General features: G+C 37.4%; 1 protein-coding gene across 1 annotated transcript in view; it reads left to right on the forward strand.

Moving 5' to 3' along the window:
- Positions 1 to 17,881, forward strand: part of Agbl3 (AGBL carboxypeptidase 3) — an 80,555-nt gene that overhangs the window by 48,954 nt on the left and 13,720 nt on the right. The window contains exons 12-17 of the mRNA XM_052173414.1: positions 765 to 831; positions 2,445 to 2,525; positions 6,019 to 6,076; positions 8,545 to 8,616; positions 10,767 to 10,812; positions 12,078 to 12,268. Coding sequence (XP_052029374.1) covers positions 765 to 831; positions 2,445 to 2,525; positions 6,019 to 6,076; positions 8,545 to 8,616; positions 10,767 to 10,812; positions 12,078 to 12,268 — 515 coding nt within the window. The remainder of the gene's footprint in view (positions 1 to 764; positions 832 to 2,444; positions 2,526 to 6,018; positions 6,077 to 8,544; positions 8,617 to 10,766; positions 10,813 to 12,077; positions 12,269 to 17,881) is intronic.

Raw genomic sequence — 17,881 nt, forward strand, 5'->3', positions numbered from 1 at the left:
AGTTGTCAAAACTTTCAGAATTTGTTAAGTCAACTACTAAACCATAAATTTGCTATCAATTGTAACAAATTCCCATATAGCATAAGAAGCTAATAGTAAAGGAAGTTGTGCAGGAGGGAACTGTGAAATATCTATTATGCATTTCTGTAAACTTAAAACTATTCTTAAAAGGTAAAATCTATTCATTAACAATAATATATCAAAAATACAACTCAGAAATATTTCCTTCCATGACTTATCACTCACGTCAATAAAATTTGCCACTACTGTATTAAGCAATTATAATTAGAAATAAATTTGTGTTTGACCATTTTCCCCCTTGAGGTCTTATGCTTTAGATGGCCCGTAAATTATCTTTAGGTAAAATAGAAATATAGTGATGTAAAATTAATTTTAAGAGTCAATGATAACCATAAGAGTTGGTGAACTACACAGGTCCATCACTTATGTGTTTCCTTATTAGCAAAGAATACTGAGTCTCGCGATGTACCAGGTGACATAATAATGAGCCAGACAGAAAAAGAATCCTCCTTCCATGGTGCTGACATTCCAGCAACACATCCCCAAACATTTATACCTCTGTACATTCAGAAAATAAATATACCATTTCTAAGTTGTATGAGAACACCAAATAATAAAGAACTTTTATAAATAACATTCTCTTTCTAATTAGAACTATCCATTCAAATAAGATGATAAAGTAAAAGTAACATGGAAATTTTAAATTCTGAAAAACTGTAATTGTTATTGTTTTCTTGTTTTAGTAGTCGAGGCTCTGACAGCTCAGAGTCCAATGACACTCAGACTTATCTTCTGAAGGTGACCTCTCAGGTATGATTAAAAGTTTAGCCTCAGTGTGGATATTTTAAGCAGGTACACTGATATTGTTACTAACAACCAAGAAGGTTTGTGCTTTTATCATTAATGTATAGTAATAATTGTTTTCTCTTATTATGTACATTGTCTTTATATCATAAAATTTTTATTCTACCCCTTTTATTTCATAGATGAAAATATTAATATCCAAGGGAGTGAAGTCAATTTTAAAATGTCACACCACTTGTTAATGTCAGTTATGGTGACCTAACTTACATCACTTCTTTATTAACCCAATACTCATATATTTAATTACACATTTATTCTTACTATTGTGCTCACAGTATGTACTAGGCATACTGCCTGGGTACTAGGAACAGAGCCGTGAAAACAATGAGTCAGAAAACCTTTTCCTGTGTCTTCTTATATCCTAGCTTGGAGAGTGACACAACAAATAGGTAAAATATATAACTCAATAGATGAGGATAGATGCCTAAGGAAGCAATTACAGAGTGTCTATAGAGATCGCATTTGCATGAGCTTACTAAAGAAAGAGATAACACTTAAGAAAGTGGGGAGAATAAGCCTTTCACTGTGTGACAGACAACTGCAGAACCCTAGCAATTTATAGTAGGGCTTTATTTTCTCTTTCTTGGGATCTGAAAATTGACACTACCGAATTTAATAGGAATGATAGGGTCTATGGTGGTGGTTTCAGAATTCAGTTCTGTTAAATAATACATTTTTCATTTCCTTCAACCAGAGAGTACCCAGTATAAAAATCCCATGATAAAAGCTCCTAGTACGGAAAGAAAGAGTTGTACAATATCAGCCCGTTGACAGGCACATGTCCTCCAGCAACCATATATCTTATTATAACCAGATCATATACTATAGTCACTAACATTCCACTAGCCACAGTAAGTCAGGCATGCTCAACATCAGCAGAATGAAGAGATATTCCACTTTTCATGAGAGATTCTATAGAGTTTCATAGCAAAGGCTAGGGATGCATAATCCTATTATAGAGGACAAAACATTTAGAAGCAGTGGTTTAGCATTCCACAGTTCACCTCTAGGCCACAGTTATTAACTTCCTGCTAAATAACTGCTAAATGTATTGTACTTGTCCCCTTTCTAAAATACCAAGAGTCTCATCCAGGCATGGTTATTGGTCCCCCTTGTCATGACCTTCACCAGGCCTATAAAATAAGGCAAGTTTTTAACATACACCAACAATAATGGAACAGAAATCATAATAGACTTACTATTAAGAAATAAAGAATGGGGAGTACATTAACAGTCATGAACCAAAATAATTCTGAGTTTGCCTGCATGTGTGCTGGGGATCAAAACCAAGGCTCTGGGCATGCTATTTAAGAACCACAAGTTCCTATTGTGCAGATATGGAGTAATCTCTGTTCCTGGGGATAGGAAACAATTCTAAAACCCCAATTACTATTTCAGAGAATCTTGTGTTTGCTTTGCTTACATCGAGTGTGCACAGTTGCAGTGAGTGGAAAGGAGTGGACCACTATTCCAATTCCTAGGAAGTGAGACTCAAAGTTTGTATTTATATTGTCTTTGATATGTTCATTAAATACTAATTTAAAATACTCTTTTACCAGGCAAGAAACAAGAAAAAGTATCTGAAAACAAAGAGGGAAAGAAATGCCATCCTAGCAGACCACCAGAATAACACACTAGAGGTAAACCTTGATTACTGTAATGATTAAGGGTGTTTTAAATAGGAATGTAAGAGAGTGCCAAGTCACATGTTCTCATTTTTCCTCAGGAAAAAAAAAAATAGAACTTTGGTCATATTATTTGCTGTTTACAAAACTCTAAAGATCCTTGACAGGTGAGAGGCAGGTCTTATTAAGATGCCATATAAGTGGATAATAACCTAGAAACTTGGAATACCCAAGAAATGATCCACATATTAAATGATGTCCAAAAAGAACAGAGGAGTGGCCCCTGGTTCTGGAAAGACTCAGTGCAGCAGTATAGGGGAATTCCAGAACAGGGAAGTGGGAAGGAGTTGATGGAGGAACGGGGGAGGGAAGAGGGCTTATGGGACTTGCGGGGAGTGGGGACCCAGAAAATGAGAAATCAATTGAAATGTAAATAAAGAATACATCGAATAAAAAAAAGGGGGGGGAAGATGCCATACTGAATTTCATTTATATTTACTTTCTTTTAAAATTATTTGAGAATGCTTACAAAATGCATCCATTATATTAAAAACAAAATTGAAAAGAACAAGAGAACCTAAAAGTAAGTGAAGGAATGAAAGTAAATGGTGCTGAGAGACAAGCAAAGTGGCAACCAAGTGGCGAAGTGCCGCAAACTGAAAATACTGCTTACCAAAGAGTGAAGGGCAACCAGCAACAGTCGAAGGGTGTTGTGAGAAATATCAAAAATGACCGACCTGCCAACTCTCTGCGGGTTCTGACCAAGCTCCCACTCCTGCCACCTACGCTGACTCTCTGGAGCTGCTAGTCTCTAGCCACAAACTCTCCAGCTCTGCAGGGGCCATAGGGCCACTGCTGAGCCATTTCACTCGGCCACTTGGCAGTTCCTCTGTTAGCCATCTCTAACAGAGGGGGGGAATGTGAGTTTATTTCCCTCCCACCCAGCTCCCACACATCCCAATTACCTGGTAAAACACAACTCTTAATGGTTAATTAGCCAATTAGATTTATGTTTATTATAATCACAATTACAAGATGCCAGTACAGTAAAAGCCTTATCCTAATATTTGTAACCTTTAGAAATCATACAGAAAAATGTCTGAAGCCATTTTGGTTCTTCTCTCCTCCTTCTGAAACCCGTGGAGAGTTGGCAGATTGGTCATTTTTAACATTTCCCGCAACATAAGGGTACATAGGAGATGAAAAATAATCTATTCAAAAGAGCCTCAGATTCATTGTAAATAGCAAGTCTGTGAATCCAAACTGTCCTTGCCCCACTTCTAACTCAATAAGACAGAAATACTACTGCAGAATACTGCAGCCCAAGAAAATAGGTGATTCCTCTCCCACAGCTACCAGAGATACCGTCCTAGGAGGAGCAAGGCTTGGGTAATCTTGCCTTCAACTAACTCCATGTTAAGGCTAGGTTCAAGATGAGGCAGAGAAGAGGACACATGAGCCTGCTACTCAAACCCTAGTCTTTGGCTAGAGCCCCGATCACTCATGTCTTGGCTTGTACCATATCAATTTAGGTAAAGGAGAGGCACTTTAGACCTAAGTCTACTGTAGCCAGGCTTCAGTTAGAAGAGTGTCACTGTGTCCAGCCCCAGATCCAGAACTAAGACTTGGCTCTCTTGCCTTGAGAGAGAACCAAGCAATATAACAGATAAATCCTAATCTCTTCCCAAAGAATTTAGTTCATTTGTAACAGAGGCTATAGAAAGTTAGGGCTTAGAAATTCTTAAAACCTGAGAAAATATGGTAAAAAGAAATTGGGCAGAGATTGGTAGGTTGATTAGAAACACATGCTAAACTGTATCCTGGCTACTTTGTAGGAGAACTGGGGAAACAGGAGAAGCCCTAAAGAACTCAGAACAGAATTCATACACAATTTCTAGACCTATTCAAAAGAGGTTTTTTTAAGAAAAATTCACCTGAAGAGCAAACTGTGCCCTGACAGGGTTGAAGACATTAGAGCAATCAACCAAAAATTAGTGGGAGTTGGACAACTCCATGTAGTTGGACAAAACCCCCATCATCCAGCATGCACTCTTAGGCACCAGACCATCTCTTCAAACTCATAATCAAGTTTTGATTTTTTACCTTTTCTTCATTTCCATAGTTAGTGTCTGTAAAAGTAACTTTCATTTGCTTGATATCATTGTCCTTTCAGAGGCTTAGTGCTGAGTAAACTCACCCTTTCTAGTTCTTTCTAAACTCTTGCTGGCTGGCTCAACTCAGCGGTTCTGGCTCAAACCCTTCTCCAAAATGATTCAGTTTGGCTCCTCTTGGCTTCTCAGCCTCCGCTGAGCTGCACTGAGCTGTATCAACTCACGAAGGACCTCAACTCCACTGCACTGACTCCCAACTCATGACGCTCCATGTGCTTCTCCTTCCTGTCTGTTCTCCTGAGAGTTGGCTGTGTCCTACCTCTGACTCATTCTGTCAAATCTTTCTCTGATTTGTCACTTTGTCTGCCCCTCAATTAGACAACATCACACAGATCTAGGTCTTTAGATGTGATCTCTTACCAGAGTAGCCATGTTGCTGGATTAAAATTTCTCTAGAACTGTCAATATCTGTGCCAATTACATATGCAAAGAAATGGATTTTGTGTTTTAACTATTTGGTGTATTGTGTTCTATTGTGTGTTGTTTTATACTATTTCTCTTGTTTTCTTGAGAGAGAGTTTCATTGTTGGCCAGGCCGCAGTCAGAGCTCTAGAACCATAGATGCTAGCATTAACTCTATTTTATAATCTCGTGTTACTGAACTAGATGCACTACATGCTGTCAAAATGTTTTCTATTATCTTTCCTTTCCTCTTATCTTTTCTTTTAGAAAAGTCTTTATAATGTTAGGCCAAAAAAAACCCAAAAGCTTGGAAATTTCAAAAATGTTTTTGATCAATTTGTAGATTATTCTAGGTTGACAGTACAAAGTCCAGGCAATATCTCCAGTCAGGCCAGATTCATATTTCTTCTCAAAAGTAAAAATGATATGTTTATGGTTTCCATTGTTTTAGAAATCTTTATAAAGCTCAAGAAAATGTTCTTTTAATAATATCTATTATATATAAGCACAGTTCTAAAATTTGTTGGTAGATTTTTCACACACACACATTATATATACACATATTATACATTATATATATGTATATATTTCATACTCTCAACTTCTAATTTAAGTAATTCTAACTTAACATTTTTTCTCTTTTTCATGGTATATGAGTTCTATGTAAGAAATAAAACTCTCTTTAATAATGAAAAATATTGGCTTTTTCCTAATATTTATTGTTACAAGAGAGTAGTGTTAAGAACACCAGAAGTTTGGATTTATGAAACGATTTGCCCATTTTAAACCTATAAAAATAAATGTTTTTATCATAGAAATGTTTAATATTATATGAATGTTAAACATTCATATAATATTATAATCATATAAGAAACATACCCCAGTTTCATGTTTATAATATATCATGTTTTCTTTCTAATTCTCTGTTCCATTAGGTTTATGGCAAAGCACATTTACTCCAAAGACACGAAGAATCAAATTCTGATGGGAAAGGTAAACTTGTTTTACCATCTCACAAACAATTGGTTTACTCAACAATACTCATTTGATGCCGTAACTTTGGGGTTGCCACTGTGCTTGGTGTCAAAGATACAAAGATGCATGTAAGGGCCACCAAGAAGCTTAACAAACAAAGGTGCTTGGTACACATGCCTAGCAACCTGAGTTTGATCCCTGGAACTCAGGTAAAAGTAGCGGAAAACCAATTATACAAAGTTATCCTCTGCCCTCCACACACTCAATAACATGTACTGCCCCCATACACACATCAAATATACAAACATGACACAATAATAATGAAAAGGAAGTATTTTTTATAAAAAAAATAAATATATGATACCAGTTCTTCCTTTCAGGAGCATATCTCTTTTTTCTTTTTTTTATTAATTAATTATTGTATTTATTTACATACCAAATGCTGCTCCCATCCCCAGTGCCCCCTCACAGAGTTCTTCCCTCCATTCCACCCCTTTTACCTCTGAGTGGGTACCCCCAATCCTAGGGCATAAATTCTCTACAGTATTAGGCCCATCCTCTCCCTCTTCGACCAGACAAGGCAACCCTCTGCTATATATATTCTGGGGCCTTGGATCAACCAGTGTATTCTCTTTGGTTTGTGGCTCAGTCTCTGGGAGCTCTCATGGATCCAGCTTAGTTGACACTGTTGGGCTTCCTCTGGGGTTGCTATCTCTTTCAGTTCCTTCAATCCTTGCCCTAACTTGTCCATAGAATTCCCTGACCTCCATCCCATGCTTGGCTGTGGCTATCTGCATCTGTCTCAGTGTGTTGCTGGGTAGAGGCTCTCAGAGGACAGCCATGCCAGGATCCCATCTGCAAAAACAACACAGCATTAGTAATAGTGTGAGGAATTGGTGCCTGCCCATGGGATGGGTCCCAGGTTGGGCCTGTTACTGCTTGGCCATTCTTTCAGTCTCTGTTCCATTTTTGTCTTTGCATTTCCTTTAGATGGGGTTGGTGTCCCCACTCCTCCACTGGGGGTCCTGTCTGGTTACTGGAGGTAGTCTCTTCAGGTTCTATATGCCCTCTTTTGGGCATTTCAGCTAAGGTCACCAGCATTGAGTCCTGAAAGTCTCCCTTATTTGGGGTCTCTGGGACTGACTTTCTAGAGGTTTCCCTGTCCAACCCCCTGCCCCACAAGCAACTGCATATTTCCTTTCATACTCCTGGTACTCTGGGCCTCCATCTCTCTCCATATCCGATCCTGCTCCCATATTCTCCCTCTCCCCACTACCATCCAAGTTCCTCCCTCCCTCTGCCTTCTAAGACTGTTTTGTTTCCCCTTCTAAATGAGATTCAAGCATCCTCACTTGGGCCTTCATTCTTGTTTAACTTCTTTGGATCTAAGGGTTGTATCATGGGTATTCTGTACTTTTTGGCTAAAATCCACTTGTTGGTGACTACATGCTATGTATGTCCTTTTGGGTCTCAATTACTTCACTCTGTATGATATTTTCTAGTTCCATCCATTTGCCTACAAAATCCATGATGGTCTTGTTTTTATTAGCTGAACAGTATTCCATTGTGTAAATGAACCATATTTTCTAAATCCATTCTTTGGATGAGGGACATCTGGGTTGCTTCTGGTTTCTGGCTCTTACGAATAAGGCTACTATGAACATAGTGGAGCACGTGTCCTCATGGTATGTTGGGGCATCTTTTGGTTATATGCCCAGGAGTGGTATAGCTGGATCTTCAGGTATTTCCATTTTCAGAGCTTCAGAGCTATTTCCATTTTTTCTGAGAAATCATCAGATTGATTTCCTGAGTGGTTGAGCAAGTTTGCAACCTCACCAGCAATGGGAGGAGTGTTCCTCTTTCTCTACATCCTCTCCAGCATGTGCTCTCACTTGAGTTTTTGATTTTAGCCATTCTGATTGGTATAAGATGGAACCTCAGAGTTGTTTTGATTTGCATTTTCCTGATGACTAAGGACTTTGAACATTTCTTTAAGTGCTTCTTGTCCATTTGAGATTCCTCTATTGAGAATTCTGCTTAGCTCTGTACTCCATTTTTTAATTGTGTTATATTTTTGAAGTCTAACTTCTTGAATACTTTATATATTTATAAATATATATATATTTATATATACTTTATATATTTGAATACTTTATAATTTTTGAGATTAGCACTCTGGTATGTAAGCTTAGTGCAGGTCTTTTCCCAATCTGTAGGCTGCCGTTTTGTCCTATTTATAGTGTCCTTGAAGTGAAAAGCCTTATGGAAACTTTTAAGTTTAAAGAGGTCCCACTTAATCTTATCAATTGTTGATCTTAGAACCTGAACCATTGGAGTTCTGGTCAGGAAATTTTCTCCCATGCTAATGCATTCAAAACTACAATTCACACAGTATGTACACTTTTCATTTTGAAAGGAGACACAAACTTTGACCTGTAAATAACCATTCCTTTCCATTTGTTTTGCCCCTTCACCATCTTCTGCAGATCCAAGGGCAGATGCACCAGATGTCTATGTGGCTCACTGTTTCAGAAGATCATTGCCTAACCAAGGCCTGGGTGAGTAAAGAGGCTCAGAAATGGGATCACCTGTAATCTGAGTAACAATCACCTTTATCTGATTAAACTCTATCTATTTTAAAGAATAAGATGGTCTATTAAAAAGAAATAAAAGAGGGAGATAAAATTATGCTTATGATACCGAATATATATTACTTTTAGCACCTACCCTTTCTTTTTTGCTTATGGTATCAGAAATTCACCCTACCAAAAATTTTGGAGCATAATTTTTTGCTTCTTTCCAGATCTAGAAATGTATCATAAAAGCCAACTGAAATGAAATCGGTTATACATGAATTTGTTTTTAATTTTGTATTAATGGTCATTTTGGCCTTTTCTCATATGTGTGTGTATGTGTGTGGGTGTATAACTTTCAGCACCTACCCTCTCTTTTATCTCCCTCCCAGCACCATTAGTCCTCCTCTTTCTTGCATTCATGTCTTTTTGTTTTGTTTTGTGACTCATTAAGGTTAACTGGAGCTGCCTTTGTGACCATATATTTACAACTATCTATTGGATGTTGGTTGGACTGCCATTGGTTTAAGTGTCAAGGAAAACAAACTGGAGTAGAATTGGTTTGCACATCAAAATGGTCTAAGAGACAGATCTGCTCTCACATACATCCTCAGTTAAATCTTTGAACTCTGTTAAAAAAAAAAAGTACCCCTTATATGAAGCTGATCTTAGGACTTGGCCTTCTTCAGATTCTTAAAACATTGTTTATTACATTCTACTGACATTGTGTACAATGGACGCCTTCCCCAGAGAGTGAGACATGCCCAATAGACTTTTTATAAGACAGTTTAAGTTAGCCAGTACCTATTATACTTGTAGAACAAATACTTTCAAACCCTTCATGTAGCTTAAAACTATAAATATAGCTAACATTTTGTAAAACCTCAGCATTTACTCTGGACTGGTAGATTATGTCCCAGGTGGCCATCCTCACTTTGACCTGAATAAATTCTTTGTTCTCACGCTTGGTATACCTTCCTGTGACTGTTAAGTTGACAGAGGCATCCTAAAGGACAAGAAGGAAAAGGGAAAGTACATAGGGAGAGCGAATCTCAAGAATCTGAGATTAGACAAACAAAAACTAAATCAATTGAAAATATTTTCACCTTCCCTCAAAACAATAATGTTCAGCCAAAATAGTAGGTGGTGAAATCACTTGTGTATTATATGAGCATATTACATGCTGGTCTCATAACATGGAAAGTTTACAGTAAGCCTGAGCTAACCATTTAAGACCGTATAACTCTTAAAAGAGAGTTAAAGTCTGTATCAGAGATAATTGTTATAAAAGTAATTTTATCACTATACCCTAATTAACTTGTTCTGCTATTATTATGATTGTTACTATCAACTAGTTCTATTATTATTTTCCTTAAATAGTAAGATGTCTACAATGGCAAAAATATGTAATAATATATAATTTAGGCTCCAATTTTTATATTAAAATATGCACATAATAGTTATGTATTATACCTTATACTTTACTCTGATCTGATACTTCTGTATCTAAATCAACCCTCTACAGTGCTGGCCACATGGTGTGCATGGACAGTCCTTCACAAGCTGTGAAGGTTGTTTTGATTTTTGCTGATGATGGTTGCTGTTGTTTCTTTCTCCTCCTTTTTTTTTGTTCTTTTTTACAATCTTGAACTATAACCTAAGTTGACTAAGAACCCAAGCCAGCCTTTAACTCATACCCCTGTATCTGCCTCCCTTGATACTCATAGGTATTTATTTGAGTTCATGAGTAAGTCTTGCTTGCTGGCTGGCTGTTTCCTTGCTGCTGCTGTTGCTGCTGCTGCTTTTTCTAAACTTTCTTTTTGTCCTAGTGTACACAGCGCCTCACACATACTAGGTAACTCCTCTGCCACTGAGATGCACTCCCAGCCATCAATTACTTTCCAGTTTGGTAGTTAATACATAGATATTCCTACTGGTTTTTCTCTTAGAACCATCTTATTAAAAGGCTATCAGGAGGAATTTGTAATCATATATTTCATGTGTGAGCAAAACATTATTTAACTAAGTTATCTAGCCATTAAGTTACACAAAGTAATTGTCAAGAAAATTAAAATTAAGTTTTGCTGATCTTAAAATGTTACTTCAGATATTTTATGGTATATTTTCCTTTTTAGTGAAAATTCATGGACAAAGGTTTTATCCCCGAAAAACACGGTCCAGGTAGGAGAATTACACTTGATTTCTCCTAACTATATTATTCTTTTTCTTCTCTCTTAGAATATTTAATTTTGAATTAAAGCAATAGAGAAGTTTACTCTTTGGGGAAAAAAGTTGATCAACTTTATCTTTAGATCCTACTATATCACTATAATGTGTAAGAACATCCACAAGTGCAGTTTTGAAGGGTTCTGAGCCAATTTCAGTATCCCCAAACTGTCCTTGATGGATGATGCTTTATAATCTTAACTAAAGCTGTTTATTTCTATGTGTTTATCATTGAATTATCTTATTTCTCAATTTAAATTAAGTGTTCCTCACAAGTTCATTAGCACTATATGATGAATGCACAGCAATCACATATTTTACTACTGTCTCTCACGTTTATGGACCATTGGTCACACAGGTTAAAATTTGTGTCTAAAACCTGGAAAACACACAGAAATGGATGCCAGAGATTACATAGACCAGTTAGAATCTTTCTCTGAACTGGCAACTACTTTATCTCTATTTCCTTTGACCAATTTTCCTATTCATAGGAATAATGATATCAAGTACTGTCTGGACAGGGGCTTAGGTGATCACATATAAGCATCTGAGAATTCACTGAATTTACACAACTATGCAATTTCACTGCATGAGGTGATGGTGTACCTTTCCTTCCTTCCTTGCCTTCTTTCCTAAGAACCTGGTTTCTGTTCAACAGCAATGAAAATAATCTGTTAGATATGTATTCTCTTACTCCAAAAGCCTAGAGAGTTGATTAAATAAGTGATAATATGACAGGCATAGTTGGAAATAACTTTACTTGGACCTAGAATTAATCACTTTAAGATAAGATATCCTGTGGAAAGTAATCAAATGATAAATATCAAGATAAGAAAGGATGGGGCTAAAGAGAGATCTCAGTGGTTGAAAGTACTTACATGTTCTTCCAGAGGACCTGTACAGCTGGCATGTGGTATACATAAATTCATGCAGGCACAATTACATACACTTAAATAACAAAAACATTTTTAAAAGATAATGGGAAAAAACTCGAATTAGAAAATAGGGCTATAATAGTTGATTATGTGTAATTACTAAAAAAAAATTGCTTAACCTTTATGATCATCTTTTTAAAAATGGGACTAGTCCTAGCTATTCTGACTATATCAAAGGCTGATGAGAGCTCAAAGATTACATACTAAGGCATAATATGCAAGTAGAAAAGCATTAATTTTATGCAAATATGTGACAGTGAGATGACAATACTCAATTTCTTTCAGCTCCCGACGTATCATTAAAAGTCTTAGCAAAGACCACCGGACATATATTTTAGAAACTTGTAAGAATCCAATCCAGGAAGTTCAGTCCAGAGGAATTGATATATATGAAAGTTGTTTCAAAGTAGCATCCTTGAAATGTCCTATGAACAAAAGACCTTCAAATTGGATTGAGAAGACAAGGATACCAACAGGTTTTTTTTTATTAAAATTAACATTTTAATAAGTAGAAAAATCCTTTACATTATATCATCATAATTACTCTTATCCTAAGTTATGAGAGCTATATTAGTAAATAGGGGGATTAATAACCATGCAGGCACAAATACATACACTTAACAACAAAATTTTTAAAAGATAATAGGAAACACACTGGAATTAGAAAATAGGACTATAATAGTTGATGCTGTGTAATCATTAAAAAATTGCTTAATCTTTATGATCATCTTTTTAAAAATGGACTAGTCCTAGCTATCCTAACCCTCCTATCACTGAAATGTACTTACCTTATTTCATCTCTGAATGACTGAAACACATTTAAAAATTCCTTTGTTTAATATATCCTTGAAAAAATTTAATGTCATTATTTGAGATAGCTCTATTACCACTACCCTACAACCAAGGAACTTTTTCCTTAATGCTATGACCATATTCTGGTAGTTTCTACTTCTCAAACATGGGACTTTTTTTTTAGTTGTAAGCAACCTTTTACTTTGTGTCTCTAATGTGGCCCAAAACCAATTGAAAACCACTGTAGGTCATGGTTGTTGCCTTGAGATGGTCTGTCCTGAATGACCCCGTACAGAAGGCTAAATAACATTGGCCTAATTCTGATTCATCACAGTAATCAATTGATCTAAGTTGTAGAAAGTAAAGCTAAAGTCAACTTCATCTTTATTCTTTTACTTAAGTAGATCTAAATATCATGTCAAATGAAAAGCCAGGCATAAAATAGAAAATGCAAGTATATAAAGTATAATTGCAAGTATATAAAAGCAAAGTTAACTGGAGAGAAAAAAAGCAGATATAGTTCTCTAGAGTAGAAGCTATGTGGAAAACTGGGTGTATCCTAGGAATCCTATTGGAATGGTCTTTTCTATGTCCTGATTGCAGTGATGATTTCACAAGTCTCGAAAACTGTTGGAATGTCATGTTCTAAGGCAGGAGAAAATAGCTGGAGAGAATTATCTCTGAGACAGGAAAGGTGCTGAAATTCTGTCCACATACACTGTATTGGAAGTATCTTTTAGATGTTGAAGATAAGCTACTGAATACGCTGCTGATTATTAGTATGGAGTTCAGAAAAGAGAGCAGGACTTAGAATACATTAGGGTGGGGAGGAGGTATGGAATGTGGACAGTTGGAGGGTGGATGAGGGTGGGAGGGAATAAAATATGGAGTATAAAAATTAATTAATTAATAAAAAAGAAAATATAGATTATGGTTTACAGTATAGCTCTGGAAGGCATTTATAAAGAAGTGAGTGTACGATAGAGACAAAAAGGACAAAAGGCCAAATCTCTAAGAATCCCCATAGTGATGGGTCAGGAAAAGAACCAACATAGCAGACCTTAAGCCCTGTGGGCAGGAGGGAAACCCAGAGAATATGTAGTTCCAAAAGACAAGCAAGGATGTGTCAAATAGAAAATGATCAGCTGAGTATGAGACTTCTGTTAGTCAGCTGAAATGGACTGACCTGAATTTTATGACATGGGACGCTCAGGGGATCTTGAACAGAGAAATTTCAATAGAATGGTAAAGGCACCAATACAACTGAAGTATGTCTAAGGATGGGAGAGGAAGGCTGGAGGCTTGCTGCAAAGTCTGACAACCTGAGTTCAACCTAAAAATAGAAGAGGACCAACTCCACAAAGTTTCTTCTGCTCTCACGTGTGAATGCTCTTCTCCATGCACACTGTACATGATAATAATCTAATATAATTTAGAAACTAAAAGAATTGTTTTCTCTAGTTTTCCTGAGCTAACATCCTCATCTTTCCTTAACTACTTTTTATTTTATAAGCAAATGTCCTATAGATTCTTGGTGACATTAAAATATAGTTCTGCAATTTCCCTTTTCTCCAAAACGTGTCAGTTTTAGCTGGAACTAATCCCTTCTCCTTTTTTTGTTCTGCATTCCCTTTGAAATACCATGTCTTCATTATTGCTCTGTTTCTTACAAGAAGAAAGTTTGTCCTTTTCCATTATTGAACTTGTCAAGAAGAAAATATATGGATTATGTCATAAGTTAAAGAAAGGCTCAGTCAGATTTTAGTGTTGGAAGTGTTTATATTTACTGATGAGAAAGAGTACAAAAATGAACACTCTTACCAAAGCAGAGTGGAGACGTAAATTCAAAACAAATACTGGCAACTGTTTTATGTCTCAGTCATGTTTTTTGGACTTAACCAACATAATACTGTACTCCTGCATTCCCCCACGCTTCTGCTTACCCAAGCCACCAGCTCTGGAAATAACCCATGGCACCCAGAAGCCATTTCCTTCTTGAAATATGTTCCACATCCACAGATGTTCGATTTGCACTCTGTAACTACTTCCAATGTCATTGATATATCTTAAATATTGATGAAACCTAAGCAGCAAAAAGAAAACAATTGATTTCGTTGAACAATGGGTTGAAGAGTTTCTCATTCTGTTTTCTCTCCATTGGAGAATACTGAAGTTTTTAAAATAGGAAGCCTACAAGAATATGCCCACAAATGCCAATAGCTTATCTTTGCCTTAAGCTCTCATGCCTATGAGTTAGAGTACATTGTAGACTGTTTCTGGGGTTCCTTTTTTTTTTAATTAATAATCATGTTGCTTTTTAAACTCCATTTGCTTTTAGTAGAAGTTCCATTTGGTCTGCCTACACTGTAAATAACAGAAATGCAATTGAGTTGTATCTCATGGGAACCCATAATCACTACTGTTTTCTTTTGGTAGACAAGTTTCTTCTTCATCTTCTCAGTGGGAAACTATACAAGAAATAACCAGATGCCTGTGGTCACATTATATGAGACTGGAAGTCAGAATCAGGGAAGGTAAACTAGCAAAGCGGGGGAGATAGGGAATCACTGCTGACCCAGTTCCAAACTTAGGGGTAAAATGTGCATACCAGCTCTTATAACCACAGATAAATCCCTAGCTCATTCCATTCATTCCTTTTGGTTTCATTGTCTGCACACCAACCAAGTTGTTAGCCATCGATATTGTTAGAACTTTTTGTTTCTCTAACTCAGCTGAGGTTAACAACTCTAATTCTAGATGAATTTAGCTGGCCTTCTCTCTCCACATCCTAGATTAAAGAGTACTTCACTACTAATAGATGACTTTAATTCACATTTCACATCCACATGCATGTGACACACATGCAAACACACATCCAAGAGGTGAACTGACAAAATGTCCTCAACCTCTACAACTCCTGCAATAAATAAAATTACTTCATATCAATCATCCTTCTTGTTTCAGAAAAATGAATATCTTTTTATTAATTATTTCATTTATATTCCAAATGTTGCCCTCCTTCCTGACACCCCCTCCATAAGTTCTTCACCCCATTCCCCCACCATTTGCTTCTGAGAGAGTGCTCCCCCACCTACCCACCCACCAACTCATACCTCAACCTGCTAGCATCCCCCTTCCCTGGGACATTACATTTCTGTGGGATTAAGTGCATCCTTTCCCCTTGAGGCCAGACAAGGCAGTCATCTGCAAGGGGCTATGAGCCAGCCCGCATATGCATTGGACCAGCCCTCCTATGCTCTTTGGTTGGTGGCTGTCTTTGGGAGCTCTGAGGAATCCAGATCAGTTGATACTGTTATTTTTCCTATGGGATTGCAATTCCCTTCAGCTCCTTCAGTCGTTCTCCTAACTCTTCCATAGGAGTTCCCAACCTCAGTCCAATGGTTGTCTTTAAGTATCTGCATCTGTCTCAGTCAGCTGCTGGTAGAGCCTCTCAGATGATAGCCATGCTAGCCTCCTGTCTGCTAGCACAACATGGTATCACTAATAGTGTTGGGGTTTGGTGCCTGTGCGTGGAATGGATCCCAAGTTGGGCCAGTCTCTGGGTGGCCTTTCCTTCAGTCTCTGCTCCATTTTTGTGCCTGGATTTTCTTTAGATAGAAACAAATCTGGGTCAGAAATTTAAGGATGGGTGGGTGGCCCTATGCCTCAAATGGGAGCCATGTCTGGGCGTGGGCGTGATCTCTTTAGGTTCCATCTCCCCACTATTGGGCATTCCGGCTAAGCTCATCCACATTGGGTCCTGGGAGCCTCTTACATCCCTGGTGTCTGGGACTTTCTAGAGGTTTCCTCTGCCCACCCGCATACTGCTGCATATTTCTATTCATTCTCCTGGCCTCTGGACTTCTCTCCTGTCTCCTCCCATTCATGATCCTCTCTCTTTCCCCTTGACCATCTAATTCCCTCCCTCCCTCTGCCTTGTATGATTATTTTGTTCCCCCTTCTAAAGGGCATTAGAGTATCCTCATTTGGAACTTCCTTCTTGTTAAGCTTCACATAGTCTGTGAATTGCATCATAGGCATTATGAACTTTTTGACTAATATCCACTTATCAGTAAGTACACACTATCCTTTTGGGTCTGGATCAGGATATTTTCTAGTTCCATCTATTTGCCTGCAAAATCCATGATGTCCTTGTTTTTAACAGCTGAGCAGTAATAAATTGTGTAAATGAACCACATTTTCTGTATCCATTCTTTGGTTGAGGGACATCTGGGTTGTTTCCAGATTCTGGCTATTACAAATATTCTGGCTTCTATGAACATAGTGGAGCATGTGTCCTTGTGATATGCAGGGGCATCTTTTGGATATATGCCCAGGAATGGTATAGCTGAGCCTTCAGGTAAATCTATTTCCAATTTTCTGAGGAACCACCGGACTCCTCATTGCTGGTGGGATTGCAAACTGGTACAACCACTCTGGAAATCAATCCGTCAGTTCCTCAGAAAATTAAGTATTCTCTTTTTGAGATTAATTTTCCAGGATCGCTCTGATCCTGTGCCCAGCAATCTGCTCAGTGGCATAGTTTTAGTGACTACTTCTTATCATCTTCAAAATATGATCAATAAGCACCTCCCTCACACCATCTTGTGTGTACATCTCAACATACTACAGTCTGGCTTAGTGTCAGAATAACATGAAATAATTATATCCATCATTCCTTACCACACTGATTTTCTTATGTTTGAGTGTTCCTAGCATATTTTAATCTCTCTCTCTCATCTCTCTATTTATCTATCTCTATCTCTGTCTCTTTCCTCTCTCTTCTCTCTCTCTCACTCTCCCTAGCTCTTGGTTCATTGAGATCTTAAAATTACTCTGTTTTATTTCAGTTCACTAACCCTGATGATGTCTGTGAAGAACCATAACAGACACCACCTCTACCTAAGCATTAAGTAGACCAGCGGTCTATTCTTTGTCTTTCTTGTCACCTCATGCTTTTCTCCTCAGCATTCTCTTCTTCATTCAACAACCAAACATCGTAAGTTATAACCCAGATCATCCCTCAGTTCTACACTTCCCTGTCTACTAGACTTCTCCATTTTGTTACTGGTCCCTGGCTTTTTCTGCAAAGCTTACCATGCTGATAATTCCTCTCTCCTCCTGAATTCTATATCTCAGGCAGTATATTGCCATTATCTATTTATTATAAGTAACACCCTAATCTTCTGAATCTCTGCAAGGACACCATCAATAGGACAAAATGGCAGGCTACAGATCTTGGAGAAAGATCTGACTGAACTAAGCCTATATCCCACAGAAGACTAATGATTCTTCTA

The sequence above is a fragment of the Apodemus sylvaticus genome, chromosome 2, assembly GCF_947179515.1.
Source record: "Apodemus sylvaticus chromosome 2, mApoSyl1.1, whole genome shotgun sequence".
NCBI classification, from domain to species: Eukaryota; Metazoa; Chordata; class Mammalia; order Rodentia; family Muridae; genus Apodemus; species Apodemus sylvaticus.